The sequence below is a fragment of the Pristiophorus japonicus genome, chromosome 8, assembly GCF_044704955.1.
Source record: "Pristiophorus japonicus isolate sPriJap1 chromosome 8, sPriJap1.hap1, whole genome shotgun sequence".
Classification (NCBI taxonomy): Eukaryota; Metazoa; Chordata; class Chondrichthyes; family Pristiophoridae; genus Pristiophorus; species Pristiophorus japonicus.
In genome coordinates, this window is record NC_091984.1 from 57,642,842 (window position 1) to 57,662,002 (window position 19,161).

Consider the following 19,161-nt stretch of genomic DNA (forward strand, 5'->3'; position numbering starts at 1 on the left):
AAAAATATTTTGCTTAAAGATTCCAAATATTTATATTTATTGAAAATATTTATTTGTTCTAGACAAATCTTTTTAATCTGAGGTTTTCTACTTTTAGTGTTTTTTTTTCTTTTGATAGGCCATTAAGCTGGCACTGAGGGTCGACCCAATGGTCCAACAAAAAATGATTTCTACAAGTTTCCTCTCTGAAAGGAATGTATCACTAATACAATGGTCCAAACAAAATTTAAATGTGTTGAAATACAATATTATTTTATCTACCTGTCAGAAAACCTATGTCCAGCAGTGTCCACTGGTCAAGGAAGACTTTAAGTGTACTGGTGGACACAGTGCGATCCCTCCCCAAGGCGATCATCATCATATGCCGTCCCTCGACATCGAGGAAGACTTGCTTCCACTCTAAAAGTGAATTCTCCAGTGGCTGTACAGTCGAATATGGGAATTACAATCTCTTAACAGGTGGGGCAGACAGTGGTTGAAGGAAAGGGTGGGTGGGGAGCCTGGTTTTCCGCACGCTCCTTCCGCTGTCTGCGTTTGCTTTCCGCATGCTCTCAGCGACGAGACTCGAGGTGCTCAGCGCCCTCCCAGATGCTCTTCCTCCACTTTGGGTGGTCATGGGCCAGGGATTCCCAGGCGCCAGTGGGGATGTTACACTTTATCAAGGAGGCTTTGAAGGTGTACTTGACGCATTTCCTCTATCCACCTGGGGCTCGGTTGCCGTGCAGGAGTTCCGAGTAGAGCACTTGCTGAGGGAGTCTTGTGTCAGGCATGCAGACGATGTGATCTGTCCAGTGGAGCTGGTCGAGTGTGGTCAGCGCTTCGATGCTGGAGATGTTGGCCTGGGAGAGGACACTGACAATGGTGCGTCTATCCTCCCAGTAGATTTGCAGGATCTTGCGAAGGCAGTGCTGGTGGTACTTCTCCAGTGTTTTGAGGTGTCTGCTGTATTTTGTCCACGTCTCTGAGCTATATAGAAGGGCGGGTATCACTACTGCCCTGTATACCATAAGTTTGGTGCCAGACTTGAGGTCCTGTTCTCCAAACATACTCTTTCTCAGGTGACTGAAGGCTGCGCTGGCACACTGGACCTCGTCACCGATGTCTGCTCTTGCTGATCGTAGGCTCCCGAGGTATGGAAAATGGTCCACATTGTCTAAGGCCGAGTCGTGGATTTTGATGACCAGGGGGCAGTGCCGTGTGGCAAGGTCAAGTTGGTGGAGGACCTTTGTCTAACAGATGTTTAATGTCAGGCCACCCGGCCACACACACTACATAATATTTACAGCACAGAAATAGGTCATATGGTCCAACAGGGCCATGCCGATGTTTATGCTCCACACGAGCCTCCTCCCACCATCCTTCATCTAACTCCATCATTCATATCCTTCTATTCCTTTCTTCCTAATGTGTTTGTCTAGCTTCCCTTTAAATGCATCTGTGCTATTCGCCTCAACCACTCCCTGTCGTAGTAAGTTCCACATTCTCACCACTCTTTGGGGTAAAGAAGTTGCCCCTGAATTCCCTATTAGATTTATTCGTGACACAAGGCCACAGAAGAGAAATGAGTTGTTGCAGCGATCCTCCTGCATATCCTGCACCTGTCTTTGCCAGGCCACGCTGCGGATTCAATTGAAGTGGATTTGTTTTTATTGCCCAAGTTTATGGTACACATTTTACCATAATAATGCTAATTATATAGTTACTGACTTGTCCTATGCAGCTGTAGCTGTAATTTTATTATTTTTTAAAAAAATGCAGCAAAAAGGTATACGTGATAAATCATAAATTATAAGCACGGTCATGATTGTTTTTACATTTCACGATCCTGCCTAATCTAGTATTCTGAGAGTGCTGCACTAACATCCTTTGGGCATCATATCTCACTTGGCACTAACCTGTGATATCAGCTGGTACCATAAACAACTTCTGACCACTTGAATTTTGTTTTCTTGGAATTCTCCCCTCCCTGTACTTTCCTATTGCACTTCGCTGCCCCTCTCACATGTGCTCTCACGCTGTTTCCTCTCTCGCACTTCTGTGTATGTACATGTAATATAAATATTTATATTAAAAATAAGGCCACAGCTTAATCGTAGCAGCAGAATAATAGTCTGGGTAACATGGTGTAACGTTGCCATTGTCTATTATCTAACATAGTATGAGCAATGCCATGGGAGATCCACATTTTTTTGGTAAATGTCTAGTGTTTGACTATGGCAAAATGATAACATTCATATGAAGTGAATTTATAAATATTACTATGTATACGTGTTCATTTATTGACAAATGGATTGTAGTTCTATCCATTTCTTCAATCTTAGTTCATCATATGAAGCTTATTTACTATTTGCATAGAGCATAGAAATCTCAAGGCTGGAAGAGATTGTGGGTTAGAATTGATGTGGCCATTTATGCAGTTTAACCGGGTTAGAGTGGCGGATTGGGAGATCTCCTCGCTGAGGTTCTACCCCCTTAGATCCATCTAGACTGTCTTCCTGCTGTTCCAGTAGTTGTATATGGTGACGTGGTTCTATTCAATACTCAACTGTTCCAATAACCAACCACCCTCTCGGTCAAGTAATTTTTTTTTGTAGAACCATAGATGTTTCCAGCACAGGAGGTGATTTGGCCAGTTAACATAGAAACATAGAAAATAGGTGCAGGAGTAGGCCCTTCAAGCCTGCACCACCATTCATTAAGATCATGGCTGATCATTCCCTCAGTACCCCTTTCCCGCTTTCTCTCCATACCCCTTGATCTCTTTAGCCTAAGACTGTGACCCCTGGTTCTGGACTTCCCCAACATTGGGAGCATTCTTCCCGCATCTAACCTGTCCAGTCCTGTCAGAATCTTATATGTTTCTATGAGATCCCCTCTCATCCTTCTAAACTCCAGCGTATAAAGTCCCAATTGATCCAGTCTCTCTTCATATGTCAGTCCAGCCATCCCTGGAATCAGTCTGGTGAACCTTCGCTGCACTCTCTCAATAACAAGAACGTCCTTCCTCAGATTAGGAGACCAAAACTGAACACAATATTCCAGGTGAGGTCTCACCAAGGCCTTGTACAGCTGCAGTAAGACCTCCCTGCTCCTATACTCAAATCCCTTAGCGATGAAGGCCAACACACCATTTGCCTTCTTCACTGCCTGCTGTACCTGCATGCTAACTTTCAATGACTGATGAACCATGACACCCAGGTCTCGTTGCACCTCCCCTTTTCCTAATCTGCCACCATTCAGATAATATTCTGCCTTCGTGTTTTTGCCCCCAATGTGGATAACCTCACATTTATCCACATTATACTGCATCTGCCATGCATTTGCCCACTCACCTAACCTGCCCAAGTCACCCTGCAGCCTCTTAGTGTGCTCCTCACAGCTCACACCTCCACCCAGTTTAGTGTCATCTGCAAACTTGGAGATATTACACTCAATTCCTTCATCTAAATCATTGATGTACATTGTAAAAAGCTGGGGTCCCAGCACTGAGCCCTGCGGCACTCCACTCGTCACTGCCTGCCCATCTGAAAAGGAACCGTTTATCCGACTCTCTGCCTCCTATCTGCCAACCAGTTCTCTATCCACGTCAGTACATTACCCCCAATACCATGTGCTTTGATTTTGCACACCAATCTCTTGTGTGGGACCTTGTCAAAAGCCTTTTGAAAGTCCGAATACACCACATCCACGGGTTCTCCCTTGTCCACTCTGCTAGTTACATCCTCAAAAAAACTTCAGAAGATTCGTCAAGCATGATTTCCCTTTCACAAATCCATGCTGACTTGGACCAATCCTGTCACTACCTTCCAAATGCGCTGCTATTTCATCCTTAATGATTGATTCCAACATTTTCCCCACTACTGATGTCAGGCTAACCGGTCTATAATTACCGGCTTTCTCTCTCCCTCCCTTTTTTTTTTAAAGTGGTGTTGCATTAGCTACCCTCCAGTCCATAGGAACTGATTCAGAGTCAATCGACTGTTGGAAAATGATCACAATGCATCCACTATTTCTAGGGCCACTTCCTTAAGTACTCTGGGATGCAAACTATCAGGCCCTGGGGATTTATCGGCCTTCAATCCCATCAATTTCCCTAACACAATTTCCCGCCTAATAAGGATATCCTTCTGTTCCTCCTTCTCACTAAACCCTCTGTCCCCTAGTACCTCTGGAAGGTTATTTGTGTCTTCCTTCGTGGACAGAACCAAAGTATTTGTTCAATGGTCTGCCATTTCTTTGTTCCCCATTATAAATTAACCTGAATCCGACTGCAAGGGACCTACGTTTGTCTTCACTAATCTTTTTCTCTTCACATATCTATAGAAGCTGTTGCAGTCAGTTTTTATGTTCCTGGCAAGCTTCCTCTCGTACTCTATTTTCCCCCTCTTAATTAAACCCTTAGTCCTCCTCTGCTGAATTCTAAATTTCCCCCAGTCCTCAGTTTTGCTGCTTTTTCTGGCCAATTTATATGCCTCTTCCTTGGATTTAACACTATCCTTAATTTCCCTCGTTAGCCACGGTTGAGCCACCTTCCCCGTTTATTTTTACTCCAGACAGGGATGTACAATTGTTGAAGTTCATCCATGTGATCTTTAAATGTTTGCCATTGCCTATCCACCATCAACCCTTTAAGTATCATTTGCCAGTCTATTCTAGCCAATTCACATCTCATACCGTCGAAGTTACCTTTCCTTAAGTTCAGGACCCTAGTTTCTGAATTAACTGTGTCACTCTCCATCTTAATAAAGAATTCTACCGTATTATGGTCACTCTTCCCCAAGGGACCTCGCACAACAAGATTGCTAATTAGTCCCTTCTCATTACACATCACCCAGTCTAGGATGGTCAGTTCTCCAGTTGGTTCCTTGACATATTGGTCTCGAAAACCATCCCTAATACACTCCAGGTGTCTTTGCCAAGTCTATGTGGTACATTCTTTTTAGGCAGTCCCTCGGAGTCGAGGATGACTTGCTTCCACGCTAAAAATACGTTCTCAGGTGACTGATGAGTCCAATGCGGGACCTATAGTCTCTGTCACAGGTGGGGCAGACGGTGGTTGAAGGGATGTTGTTTGTTGGGGCGGGTAGGTGGCATGCTTGAGTTGTTGTGTGCTCCTTCCGCTGTTTGCGCTTGACCTCTGCTTGCTCCTGGCGAAGAGACTCGAGGTGTTCAACGCCTTCCTGGATGCTTCCCCTCCACTTTGAGTGGTCTTGGGCCAGGGATTCCCAGGTGTCGGTGGGGATGTTGCACTTTTTCAAGGAGGCTTTGAGGGTGTCCTTGAAGCATTTCTTCTGCCCACCTGGGGCTCGCTTGACGTGTCGAAGCTCCGAGTAGAGTGCTTGTTTTGGGAGTCTCTTATTCGGCACGCGGATGATGTGGCCCGTCTATTGGAGCTGTTCGATGGTGGTCAATGCTTTGATGCTGGGTGCATCCAACGTCAGGTGCTATCTAAAACTAATTTCATCCCTTTGTTTGCTCCAAAACCGTAAAGCTTCCTGTGCTTCAAATATTTATCTCATCTTTCCTTGTGACAATGCATTCTGTGTTCTCGCAGCTCTCTGCACAAAGAAATTTCTCCTAATTTCTCTCCTGACTCCCACCCCGTCCCTTCTCTCTCTCTCTCTCGACAATTTAAAATTGATGATCCATTGTCACTAACTCCCATTCACCCTATCAAAATCTTTCATAATTTACAAAACCATCTATTAAATCTTTTTCGCCTTCTCTGATGCAGTGGAAATTATATCAAGTCTCTCCTTATCCTTGATATCATCCTGAATCATCTACTTGTCAGCTGAAACTCTTCCCAAAAAAAAAATCTTTTGCCATACAAATAGTCTTAATTGATCATTGCAGGTTAGTCCCCTGAGAGTCAGTGTTTTCCTGAACTTTCTTCCCTTTCTTCACCATATGAACTACCCCTGCTATTGCAGAGTCATCTACAAACTTTAAGATGAAGCTGCTGATATTTCCTTCCACATCATTTATGAAAATTGTTGAAGAATGTTGGTCTCAATTCCAAGCCCTGTCGGACTTTACCTGGCACACCTAGAATATTTGAAAACACCTAGATGACTATCCTCAATACTTTTCGTTTACATAATCTGCCTTTTATCAGTTATCTTAGCACATTGCTGCCAATGCAATGCTAGTTCATTTTGCTAACTAGTTTTCTATGAAGTACTGTACAAATTTATTACTACAGGTACAATCACATCCATAGTCGCATCTTTATCCATTCATTTTATTACTTTATTAAAACAATACTCATGAATTCCCTTTTGCAAATCCATACTGACATTTTTCAATTACTTTATAGATCTCTAACATGCTCCAGTACCTTTTTCCTTAACAATTAATTCTGGAATCTTGTCTGGTATTGACACCAGACTAACTGATCGACAGTTATCCAGCTCTCCTCTCGTTCCCTTTTTAAATAAGGTACCAACCCTCCAGTACTACACCTATTATTGAAGGCAATTCATCCAATCAAGATACTCGTGGGACAGCTCCATCATTGCTTCCTTTTGACCATCAATCTAGTAATTAAGCCCCCATAGAATCATAGAATAGTACAGCACAGAAGGAGTCCATTCGGCCTATTGAGTCTGTGCTGACTCTTTCGAGGACCAATCTCGTTCGTCCCATTCCCCCGCTCTTCATCCCTGCAATTTGTTAATCAAGTAGGGAATTCATTTTATTAATTGGCAAGCAATTTTATAAAATCTTTGAAATGACTGGAATCTTGGTATTATGTGAGGCAATAGATTTGAACACTCTGGGACCTTGGTTTGAATCAACACAGACTGACCTCATTCCTTTTTAAAGCGATATAAATGGAACAATCTGCACTGGATTTCAGAAATTAAAAATTGCCTTCATTCCTTAGCATTGACCTTATTCACCACGACCATTTGTATAAAATAAATGAAAAGGCTTAAAACATTTCAAGACGTCAGTTCTCTTAAAAATATAACCAAAATTGCCTGATCAGTTCCCATGAAAAATGATGGAATATCCAGCCATCTTTTGGACTAAAAAGACATGTTTTTGAGAGCATTGATACGTGGGCACAGTGAACCAAAGATTATTTTTCAGCACTGACTAATGTGCTCTGCTTTTAGTTTACTGTATGTGTGAACAGGAGTACATCTACTTAAATGCGCAGTATAAATTATAATTTCTCAGTAATTAGCTGGAGATTCTCAGCTTGCAACCACCTGGTTCTTTTGTCTTGCTCCTGCTTGTGCCAAGATTCCCAACTGTGCAGCATTGTGGTTGTCAAGAGAGGTTGGAAAACTTATCTATAATTTGCCATAAAGTGTACTTACAGATGTGAAGTGCTTTTTTAATAATGGCTGAAATTGAAACTTTTGCGACCTGGCCTATTTCCATTGAAAGGACTGGCAGCAAAATGATTGATTTTTTTTTTGTCTCGAGCGTTTATCTTGAAGAAATTGTCGGTCTAAGCCATTTTCCTCTTGTGGTTTTATTTCATCTTCTGTTTCCCCATGTGTTACACTTTTAGTCCAACAGAACAAAATGCAGACAAACACACCTCTGCAAATCTAAAACTGTGTACATATGCAAAATTGTATATATGTATTCATCATCCAAAATGAAGAGAGAATCTCAGAGATTATGTGCCTCACCATCAGAATATCAAAGCTATTGCTGTTGAATGTGTGTTTTTATGTATCAGAAAATATTTAAAAAAAATTGATAACCTCTTCCTTATAAAATAACAACGTTTTTGGCTGTGCTGTGGTTTCTGCAGACTGTTTGAGCTCTGCTCTTGATTTAAAGATGACATCCCTTGTTTGGATTACTGCCTGTTATTTACTATATATGTAAATAATAAGTACTCAGAATTAAAGCTTAACTTTTGTAGTTTAAGATTTCTTCTATACGTGTTCGGATTCCTGCTTGATATATTTTATTACCCAAATCATTATTGCTATTCGTTAGGTAATTATTTGAAGTATCCATTCTGTTTGTACTATCACTGGCACAGTATGTGCACAACAAACACCTCACTGCAGCACTGCAGTAAGTCTGACTGATGTATAATTAATTGTGTTTTCACACACCCTCCCTTCCTTCTTATTTAACAGAATTTCTGAAAGCCTGAATTAAATAGTTTAGTGCATCCTCTGTTCATTGCTTGATTTTTTTTTTAACTAGAAATAGGCTTGCACCAATTTAGGATAGAAATCAGTTGGTGATATTACACATCCTTTCAGTTAAAAGAAGCAGTCTGCATACTATATGCATGTGAGATAAAAATAAAATATACTTCTGAGATATACATATATTGTCTACACGTTATTAATTTTGATAAAGTACATCAGTGACCTAGCTTAGGGTCTCTATTTCTGAGGTGGGTTGTTGACAGAATAGTGATTGCATGCTTAAGCTGTTTTTGCAGTCTTCCATTTTCTCATTGTTGTATCTGTCACTGCATTTCATCTAAATACAAGGCTGATTGTGTTGAGGCTGCACTCTGTAATTTGTAAATTAGCTTTAAAATGTGCTCGGAATGTGAGTGTGCACTGATGCAGAGTTTTACACTGCAGAGTGATGGGATGCAGGTTTGAGATTGTGATTTCCAAGCTTGGCCATGCAATCTTGGTAAAGGGCTGAGTGTAGGCTATTTACTTCTTCACATGAAGGGAGGGGAAATTGAAAGACTAAATGGCACATGCTGCTTCTCACCTTGTAAGTAGCCGATTGTGGAGCAGTATTGGCAGAGGCTTGAGGATCAGTTACTAATTTGTCCTCTCTGTGGACGGAAGTGTCAGACACAGGAATATAATTTTAATAATATATTGCGGTAATTTTATTTCAATATTGTTTAGCATTCGTCATATATTTAAAATCAATGATGGGGAAATTGTTCTGTTTTGTTTGAGTTTTTATGGTCAAATACAATAAACGTGGATTAAAAACACAGACAAAACAAAGCATTTCTATGTCAATATGGCGGAGTCAGCTGAAACAAGATATCCGTGGCATTGTCCCAACAAGGCAGCATAAAGCCTGTAGTCAGAAGAATAGCCTGTCCTACACCAGGTGACATTTTACTTCTTCACTCATTCACCTTTGACCTTTCGATGTCCAACCACGAACAGGCTGGTGCTGTTCACAAAGGTCCATTGGGGCCAAAAACCAAAGCGATCAGTTTTAGGTGACCACCTTCATCCTTTCCTGGATTTCATTTTGATAGTTTTCCAGAGTTCAGTAATATCTTGGAGCTTTTAGTCCATGACTTACCCACTCTATCAACTCTTAATAGTGTCAATATTTAGTATAAACTAATACAAAGTGGTTATCATACTGACTTTTAATGCAGGTTCTTGACCTAGGTACATTGTTCATGAACTGTTTGGTTTAAAAAGGCATTATCATCCTATTGGGGAGGGTGCAGAGGTGAATAATTACGGTGTAAAGCAGTGAGGTAAACCATATGGCTGCAGACACGTAATCTGCGATGATCGTTTCAATTGCCTGTTATCATACAACTTGCTGCGGTAAATCCTTTGCCATCCTATTTACTATAAATATTTATAAAGGTCAGGGAGTTAATAGCTCTCAGAATTTTAGTACTTTATAATTATATTTGTATGAACTTTATATATTCAAAGAGTCACAGAAAAATTACATTGATTGCAAACTGACCTTGGTCTCCTCTCAGGAAATGCAAATACTCTGCAGTTTTGAAAAAGAAAACGTAACTAATGCTATGCAATCTTGATTAACAAAGCAAGCCAAGTACCAGGTGTTGGTGCTTCAAACACCACCCAATGTATTGTTAGCCCCTCACTGCAGCCTGACACAAAACTTTAGACACATGTGTATTGCACATGTTTGATCTCTGCACTCATTTTAAGATTTAACGCATTCGTAAAAAGTCCAAAAGAAAAGAAATTTGCTTCAAGTCAGACATAAAATTTAGGGAATTAATTTACGTTTTTCAGATAATGGGCAATGCATTGGGCTTTAAAAATAAATAAGATGACATGCAGCAATATCAATGTTAGCATGAAACTAAATAAAAAAACCTGCAAGCTCAAATGCACTACTTGGTTTGACACACTTATTTATGCGCTCGTACACAGCTAGGTATTATGACCCATTCTTTAAAGGTAATTTTCAAAGTAAAGGTATCTGCTCTTGAAAACTTTCCAAGGGACCAAATTAAGTCGTGTTATGTGACTAAATTTGGATTCTTACAGATGCCGTCCAACATCTGTGGGGCGGGGCAGTAGAAGGAGAGAGCACAATTCTCCCCTTAAGGCTTGTCCAGTTTTCCCTTTTGTTTGTGCATTGTGTGGTAAAGGATAGCTGGTGGCTTGGCATTTATTAACACACTGATAACTATTTACTTCCCCAGAAACCCACTTCTACCATATGTTAATTACAGAGCACATAATGTATTAAACATTAGCTAGGTTGAGCAATGGGAGAATGAAGATGAAACTTATTATCGGGATGAACTGAGCACAAAAAAGGGGTTTGACAAAGTCACAGCAGAAATGGCTTGTTTTTAAATGTTTTCTTTCTTCTGTTTCAGTTGCCGTACAAGTAATAGGAAGAGCCTGATTGTGACTTCGAGCACTTCTCCAACACTACCACGCCCACATTCACCGCTGCCAGGACACACAGGTAAGGACAACAACTCCCACCAGTGGGCTTCGGTTTTATTGTATAAAAAATAATTGGGGCTTTGCTTTCAGTTTACTTGCAGCATTTTACAGAGTAAATCTAAACAGCAATCCCCCTCCGCCACCGGTGAACTGTGACTGCAATGTACCCTGTCTATGGGATACACTGTAGCAGGTTGCCGAGGTTTCTTCGGCAGCACATTCCAAACCTGTGACTTCTATCACCTAAAAAGCCAAGTGCCATAAACACATGGGAACACGCCATCCTGATTTGGACATGTTCCTTCATCGTCACTGGGTCATTATGGAAGCACCTTCACCACATGGACTGCAATGGATCAAGGCCCACTGTCACCTTCTTGGAAACTAGGGATGGGCAATAAATGGCAGCAATGCTCACATCCCCAGAATAAATAAATGTTGTGCTGTTTTTCACTTTCATCAAAGTTTGGATTCTGCCTGAATTTATCGGACTCATCATATCTCAGTGCAGCTTCTAGGATTTTGTCCAGAAGTTGCAAGCAATACCCTGACTTCAACAGGGTGATTTCTGAATGCTGATCATATAGCCAGACCTGCCCAAGCGCTCTGTCCAGAATTCTGCCCTTTGCTAAGACATGCCCTGTTGGAGCTACTCATTATTGGCTGGATTTGCTTTCTTCTGCTCACCTTGAGCGGTTATTCTGATTAGGTCGAATTGACCACGATGACAGCTCCCCTCTCCATACAATGTTGCTGATGTTTCCATGATGTTGAAGTCCATCATGTTTTAGCAGATAACCAATCTTGGCATCCTATTCGACCCCGAGCTGAGTGTCCAAACCCATATCCTCTTCATCACAAAGACCACCTACTTCTACCTGCATAATGTTACCCGCCTCTGCCCCACCTACCACTGAATCCCTCAATCATGCCTTTAACACCTCCAGACTTGACTATTTGGTGCTGTCCTGGCCGGCCTTATCCTCCATGCTCTGTAAGCGTCAGCTCATCCAAACCTCTGCTGCCCATATCCTATCTGGTACCAAGTCATGCTCACCTATCACCTCTCTCCTGCTGACCTACATTTTCTCCTTGTCCCCCATTGCCTGCAATTTAAAACTATCATCCTCATGTTCAGACCCCTTCATGGTCTCGCCCCTCCCTATGTCTAACCAGCTGCAGCCTCCTGAACTCTTTGTTCCTCCACCTCCAACCTCTTGTGTATCTCCACCCTGCCGCCCCCCCCCAGCCCACTTCACCCCATCATTGGTTCAGCTGCCTAGATCCCCTACACTGGACTTCTTTGCTTGAGACCCTTTGCTTTTTTTGTCTTATTACACTCCTATGAAGCGTCTTAGGATGCTTTACTACGTTAAAGGTGCTATATAATATGTTGTTGTTGTTCTCACCCTGTCAGCATCTGTGGAGAGAACAGGCGAGTTACCCTTTCAGGCTTCCAGCATTTTCTCTTTATTTCAGATATCCATTCTCTGCAGCGTTTGGGTTTTTGTCTATATTGAATAAAAAAGGAACCTGAATCCGTATATTATAAGGCTGGATCTTTGTTGCAAAGCTGCAGCACAATCTTAATAATGACAATAGAAAATACTGGCTCAGAAATCCCGGCCTCCCCAGGTCCGTACTGAGTGTGCATGGACCCGGGAAGACATCACAAGAGCCGGTTTTCAGCACGCAATGCGCATCTGCTGAAAACCGGCTTTTCCGATCAGTCAAGCTCCAGATCCTCCGCATCTTGGGAGCAAGGACATTCGCATAGGCAAGATTGCAGTATTTACCCATATCTTGCCCAGCAGATGTGCTGAAAACTCATATGCCTGATAAAAGCAGGCATATAGCCTACTTTATACAGACGTGAGAGCTTTAAAACACACAAAAACATCATAAAATAAAATTTAAAAAACACATTTTATTGTTAAAAACCCTGCCCACTACGGTAAGTTTATTTGAAACCATAATTTAAAAAACTTTTTGAAAAAATCAGTTTTTTTTCTCAGACATTTATGAACTTTAATTTTAATTATGTGAGCTGTGTTTTTTATTTTTTATTGTGTTTAGTGTGTTTGTTTTTTCCCCTCATTAATAGCAATGCGAACTTGTAGATGCAGAGTTCTCATTGCTATTAATGAGAATGCTGTACCTGATTGGTTGTGCAATCACACGTGACTGCACCTTCTGGATGGGAACCTGGAGGACGGGAGTGCATTCCGCAGCGCGGGAAGAGAAGCCTCCCCACCGGAATCGCAGGCTCCTCCGGGACGACCAGGTACTTTTGTAAAAATTCGCCGGTCGGAGCCATTCATCCGAAAGAAGTCTCCGACCGGAATTTCAGGGCCACTATTCAGACAAGTAACATCTGTAAACGGAAAATACCTTTTTTGTGTGTGGATCCTTCAACAAGATAATAATAGATGTGCAAGGCTATTTATCTCTCCTTAATTCATCCATCCCTGTGATAGGATATGGGATCCTAATGCCATCCAACATTGTAACATCCAATTGTTTCTGAAGTAATTCCAGGGTTTTTAACCACCACTGCTCTATCTGGAAGTTTATTCCACATTTTGAAAATTGGTTCCCTGACGAGGCATTGAACCTGGGTCACAGAGGTGAAAGTACCAAATCCTAATCACCAAGAATATATATTTTTATTCATTCATGGCAAGGCCAGCATTTATTGCCCATCCCTAATTGCCCTTAAGCAGGTGGTGGAGAGTCACCTTCTTGAACTGCAAAGAGCAGTTAAGAGCCAACCACATTGCTGTCGGTCTGGAGTTGCATATAGGCCAGACACAGATAAGGATGGCAGATTTCTTTTCCCTAGAGGAAGGACATTAGTGAACCAGATGCTTTTATGACAATCTGGTAGTTTCATGGGCCTCAATTTTGGCTGAGCCCATTTTTCAGCGCACCGCTTATCTACATTCCGAGGTGCACCGAAAAATGTTGTTGCCACTTTGGCCGCTGTCTGGCCTCTTCACTGCAGTCGCATAGCATGGCCAGTCAAGTCGAGGTGGAGCCTGGAAAATGTGCTGGGACGTCTGCACATACGCAGTGGAGTCCGCTGGTCATATCCGCGCATGAGTTATAGCGCTGAGAGTTGGCAATCGGCCATTTTTAAAGAGCTAGCTAGCTGCTTGTATTTTGGTGCCAGAAGGAGTGCTGTGGTAGGAAAATCACTGCTGAATTCAAGAAGCAGTGCTCTGTTTGGTAAAATCAGTGCTGCATGCCAGCAGAAGTGCCAGAAGGAAAGGAGTGCTGTATTTGTAAAAATCACTGCTGCATGCAAAATAAGCACTGTGTGTTTGGATGAATCACTGTGTGTTGGAAAAGTGCTGTGAGTGTCTCAGAGCAGCTGCAGCAATGCAGCAACGTGGGGCAAGATCAAAGAATTTCTTGCAAGAAGAAGTGGAGACACTAGTTAATGTCATTGAGAACAGATGGCAGGAGCTGGATACCAGCAGAGGTCGCACAAAAGTGCCACCCAAAATGAAGAAACGCTGGAGCCAAGTTGCAGAAGATTTCTGCGCATTGGTGAACACCAAGAGATCTGGAAGCCGTGTAAAAAGAAATGGTCAAGCAGTTAGTGTAAGTAATATTTTCATTTATCCAATGAATTTGCAATTGTAAATGTGACCAGCTATATATGTCCCATCCAGCAGAAAGATACCTTCTCTAAAATGTTGCATTTTCATCTTTGCAGAAGAAATTGTCCCACAACATAAGGGAAAGAACTCGAACAGGAGCAGGGCCGTCAAATGTGCACGCACTGACACCCTAGGAAGAGAGGTTCACTGCTTTGATGGGTCCTGCCTGGAGAAAAACAATCAGTACCGCACACTGGGCCCACACTCGAGGGAGAGGGTAAGTCCTAAAAATTCATCGTGGCCCTTCAAATCAACCTGCTGCCTGGCCTGCTATATGTGATCCTACTGATGCCACCCATCCTGCCCCCTCCTGTGCTGCTAACATTTGACTGTTGTGTTATATTTTGCAGAACGTGATGCCAATTCTGAAGATCCAGCAGAAGATTCAGACACGGACGAGCCTGAGCACGAGGACATTTTTGAAGCCAACCCTCCAGACCATCATGGGGGTGAGGGGGAGTTTGGTCAGCTGGATGAAGCTTACAATTATATACTGAATTTAGAGAATGTGCAGTTATCGGAGTTACCAGCCCCTTCCATGACTAGTGATTTACATAGAAACATAGAAAATAGGTGCAGGAGTAGGCCCGTCGAGCCTGCACCACCATTCAATGATCATGGCTGATCATTCCCTCCGTACCCCTTTCCTGCTTTCTCTCCATACTCCTTGGTCCCCTTAGCTGTAAGGGCCATATCTAACTCCCTCTTGAATATATCCAATGAACTGTCATCAACAACTCTCTGCGGCAGGGAATTTCACAGGTTAACAACTCTCTGAGTGAAGAAGTTTCTCCTCATCTCAGTCCTAAATGACCTACCCCTTATCCTTAGACTGTGTCCCCTAGTTCTGGACTTCCCCAACATCGGGAACATTCTATCCGCATCTAACCTGTCCCGTCTCGTCAGAATCTTATATGTTTCTATGAGATCCCCTCTCATCGTTCTAAACTCCAGTGTATAAAGGCCCAGTTGATCCAGTCTCTCCTCATATATCAGTCCTGCCATCCCGGGAATCAATCTGGTGAACCTTCGCTGCACTCCCTCAATAGCAAGAGTGTCCTTCCTCAGATTAGGAGACCAAAACACAATATTCCAGGTGAGGCCTCACCAAGGCCCTGTACAACTGCAGTAAGACCTCCCTGCTCCTATACTCAAATCCCCTAGCTATGAAGGCCAACATACCATTTGTCTTCTTCACCGCCTGCTGTACCTGTATGCCAACTTTCAAAGACTGATGAACCATGACATCCAGGTCTCGTTGTACCTCCCCTTTTCCTAATCTGCTGCCATTCAGATAATATTCTGTCTTCGCATTTTTGCCCCCAAAGTGGATAACCTCACATTTATCCACATTATACTGCATCAGCCATGCATTTGCCCACTCACCTAACCTGTCCAAGTCCCCTGCAGCCTCCAAGCGTCCCCCCCTCACAGCTCACACCGCCACCCAGTTTAGTGTCATCTGCAAACTTGGAGATATTACACTCAATTCCTTCATCCAAATCATTGATGTATATTGTAAAGAGCTTGGTTCCCAGCACTGAGCCCTGCAGCACTCCACTAGTCACTGCCTACCATTCTGAAAAGGACCCGTTTATCCGACTCTCTGCTTCCTGTCTGCCAACCAGTTCTCTATCCACGTCAGTATATTACCCCCAATAGCATGTGCTTTGATTTTGCATACCAATCTCTTGTGTGGGACCTTGTCAAAAGCCTTTTGAAAGTCCAAATACACCACTTCCACTGGTTCTCCCTTGTCCACTCTACTAGTTACATCCTCAAAAAATTCCAGAATATTTGTCAAGCATGATTTCCCTTTCATAAATCCATGCTGACTTGGACCGATCCTGTCACTGCTTTCCAAATGCGCTGCTATTTCATCCTTAATAATTGATTCCAACATTTCCCCCACTACTGAAGTCAGGCAAACCGGTCTATAATTACCTGCTTTCTCTCTCTCTCCCTTTTTTAAAAAGTGGTATTACATTAGCTACCCTCCAGTCCATAGGAACTGATCCAAAGTCGATAGACTGTTGGAAAATGATCATCAATGCACCCACTATTTCTAGGGCCACTTCCTTAAGTATTCTGGGATGCAGACTATCAGGCCCTGGCTTCTAGAGCGTGGCGATGCAGGTTCTTCGAAGTCCGCGCTCTCATCTGTGGAGAACAGACCCAGCGGATTGATGGGTGAGAATCGGAGCTCCTCAGCACCAGATGTAGTAGGATCGTCCGCCGACTCCTGCCCCGTGCCCCCACCTTCTGGCCTCTGTGGTCTTGCCTGGGGCCGAGCTGCTGGCTAAGCTGCAAAACACAAATGAGGTTATTAAAGGAGAAGGTGGTGCTTGGGTGACGAGGTGAGTCCATCGCTGCACACAGCATATGCACAACAAAAGCACCACCGCTATCAAAATCATCACAGACATCACATTTCATGACCATCAACACATTGTGCATTGCAGTGATTTTTATTAGCCAGCATTATTTCGATGACACTTTTCGAAATCATCTATCATATATGATTGTTCGTATACGAGTTGGTGTGGCACTTATAGACTTTATGGGCCCAAGTTTCCACATGATTTGCGCCTGATTTTTAGGAGCAACTGGTGGAGAACGGACTATCTTACAAATCGCAATTCTCCACATTTTTTTTTCTGCAGTTCTAGTCAGGTAGAACAGTTCTAGTTTAGAACAGAATTTTTTCTTCAAAAGGGGGCGTGTCCGGCCACTGACGCCTGATTTCAAAGTTTCCACAGTGAAAACGTACTCCAAACTAACTTTGAATGGAGCAAGTGAAGATTTTTGTAGAACTGAAAAAACCTGTTCTACACATTAAAAAATCAGGCACAGGTTACAAATTAGGCGTCCAGAACGAGGTGGGGGGGGAGTGGGGGTGAAGGGAAGTCATTAAATTCTACAATAAATCCTTATTTATACTTCTACAAATATTATACAAATAAATCCAACCTGAATAAACATTTATAAGCAAAGAAAAGATTAAATAAACCATCTTCCTACCTGTGTGAAAGTGCTTCAGCCACAGAGAATGCTGCAACAAGCCTCACAAGTTGAGGCGCTCGTTCGTTCCCGTGGCGGTGGGGGGGGGGGGGGACGCCCGTTCATTCCCGCGGGGGGGGGGGGGGGGGGGGAGACAGTGAGAAGGGAAGCCTCAGTGCTGATGTGCTGATGGCAATGTGCTTTTATTAAAAAATGTTCAAAAATTAAACAGCTACAAAGAGCTACAAAAATGGCCGAGTGCCAATGTTTCCTTCACACTGCGCGTGCGCGAACGCTCCAACGCGCACGCGCAGCGTTGCCGGCAGGAAAAAAACTAATTTAAATAGTACCCGTCCCCTCCCACTTACAAAATCGGCGCGAGTGTAGGCTCCGCCCCCCTGGGTGCCGCGCCAAACAGACAAGGAGCTGCAGGGCTCTCCAGAATCGCGAGGTTTTTTTCCGGCTCGGAGGGGCGCCCGTTTTTTATCGTGTGGAAATTTGGGCCCTAAATGACTCAATTGTGTAAGCTTTACTCACGTGGCATCACTTCAGAGTCTGCAGATACGTCCGTGGCTGTCCAGGAGGTGCTTCCCCATGAGTGCGAGCACTCGCTCCTCCATCTCTGTGATGTCGCTGGGGACTGGTGGCTCCCCCACCCATTTGTCTCTGCACGGACCTCATCGTCGACAGCTTCTTCTGTAAAAGGTGACTGGACGACATGGCATGAGATCATTGTGTGATATCATTGTTAGGTACTGTCACAGAGACTGATACAACACATAATCGACAGGTGTAATCATGATTTTTATGATTATTTTCATTCTTTACCTAAGACGTACACCGTGACCGCAGGCTTTGAATAAAACATGCCCGGTAAAAGTGCAAGACCTCACATCTGCTGATATTCACTCATGACTGTTACAAATCAAATTATATAACTACATAAGTACATGTAAATCAATGTCGTACTTTTGCGGATCCCACAAGGTTGTTCCATCGTTTGCGGCATTGGTTGCCCTCAGGCACCTCGTTGGTCGCCGACGAGACCACTTCTGCTATCTCAGTCCATATCCTCTGGTAGTCCTTTGGGGTGGACATCCCACGCTCTCTCTGTGTCAAATCACCCCAGCGTAACTCGACCTCCTGCAAGAGGGAGGCATTTGCAGGAATGGCAGGCAGTGACTAGTGGGGTACCGCAAGGTTCTGTGCTGGGGCCCCAGCTGTTTACACTGTACATTAATGATTTAGATGAGGGGATTAAATGTAGTATCTCCAAATTTGCGGATGACACTAAGTTGGGTGGCAGTGTGAGCTGCGAGGAGGATGCTGTGAGGCTGCAGAGCGACTTGGATAGGTTAGGTGAGTGGGCAAATGCATGGCAGATGAAGTATAATGTGGATAAATGTGAGGTTATCCACTTTGGTGGTAAAAATAGAGAGACAGACTATTATCTGAATGGTGACAGATTAGGAAAAGGGGAGGTGCAAAGAGACCTGGGTGTCATGGTACATCAGTCATTAAAGGTTGGCATGCAGGTGCAGCAGGCGGTTAAGAAAGCAAATGGCATGTTGGCCTTCATAGCAAGGGGATTTGAGTACAGGGGCAGGGAGGTGTTGCTACAGTTGTACAGGGCCTGGTGAGGCCACACCTGGAGTATTGTGTACAGTTTTGGTCTCCTAACCTGAGGAAGGACATTCTTGCTATTGAGGGAGTGCAGCGAAGGTTCACCAGACTGATTCCCGGGATGGCGGGACTGACCTATCAAGAAAGACTGGATCAACTGGGCTTGTATTCACTGGAGTTCAGAAGAATGAGAGGGGACCTCATAGAAACATTTAAAATTCTGACGG

At 43.3% G+C, this 19,161-nt stretch overlaps 1 protein-coding gene across 8 annotated transcripts in view; it reads left to right on the forward strand.

The window, feature by feature from the left end:
- mast2 (microtubule associated serine/threonine kinase 2) overlaps window positions 1–19,161 on the forward strand; it is a 641,111-nt gene that overhangs the window by 432,607 nt on the left and 189,343 nt on the right. For all 8 annotated transcript variants that reach the window (XM_070886829.1, XM_070886832.1, XM_070886830.1 and 5 more), the window contains one exon: window positions 10,574–10,665. In XM_070886829.1, the coding sequence (XP_070742930.1) occupies window positions 10,574–10,665 (92 nt within the window). The remainder of the gene's footprint in view (window positions 1–10,573; window positions 10,666–19,161) is intronic.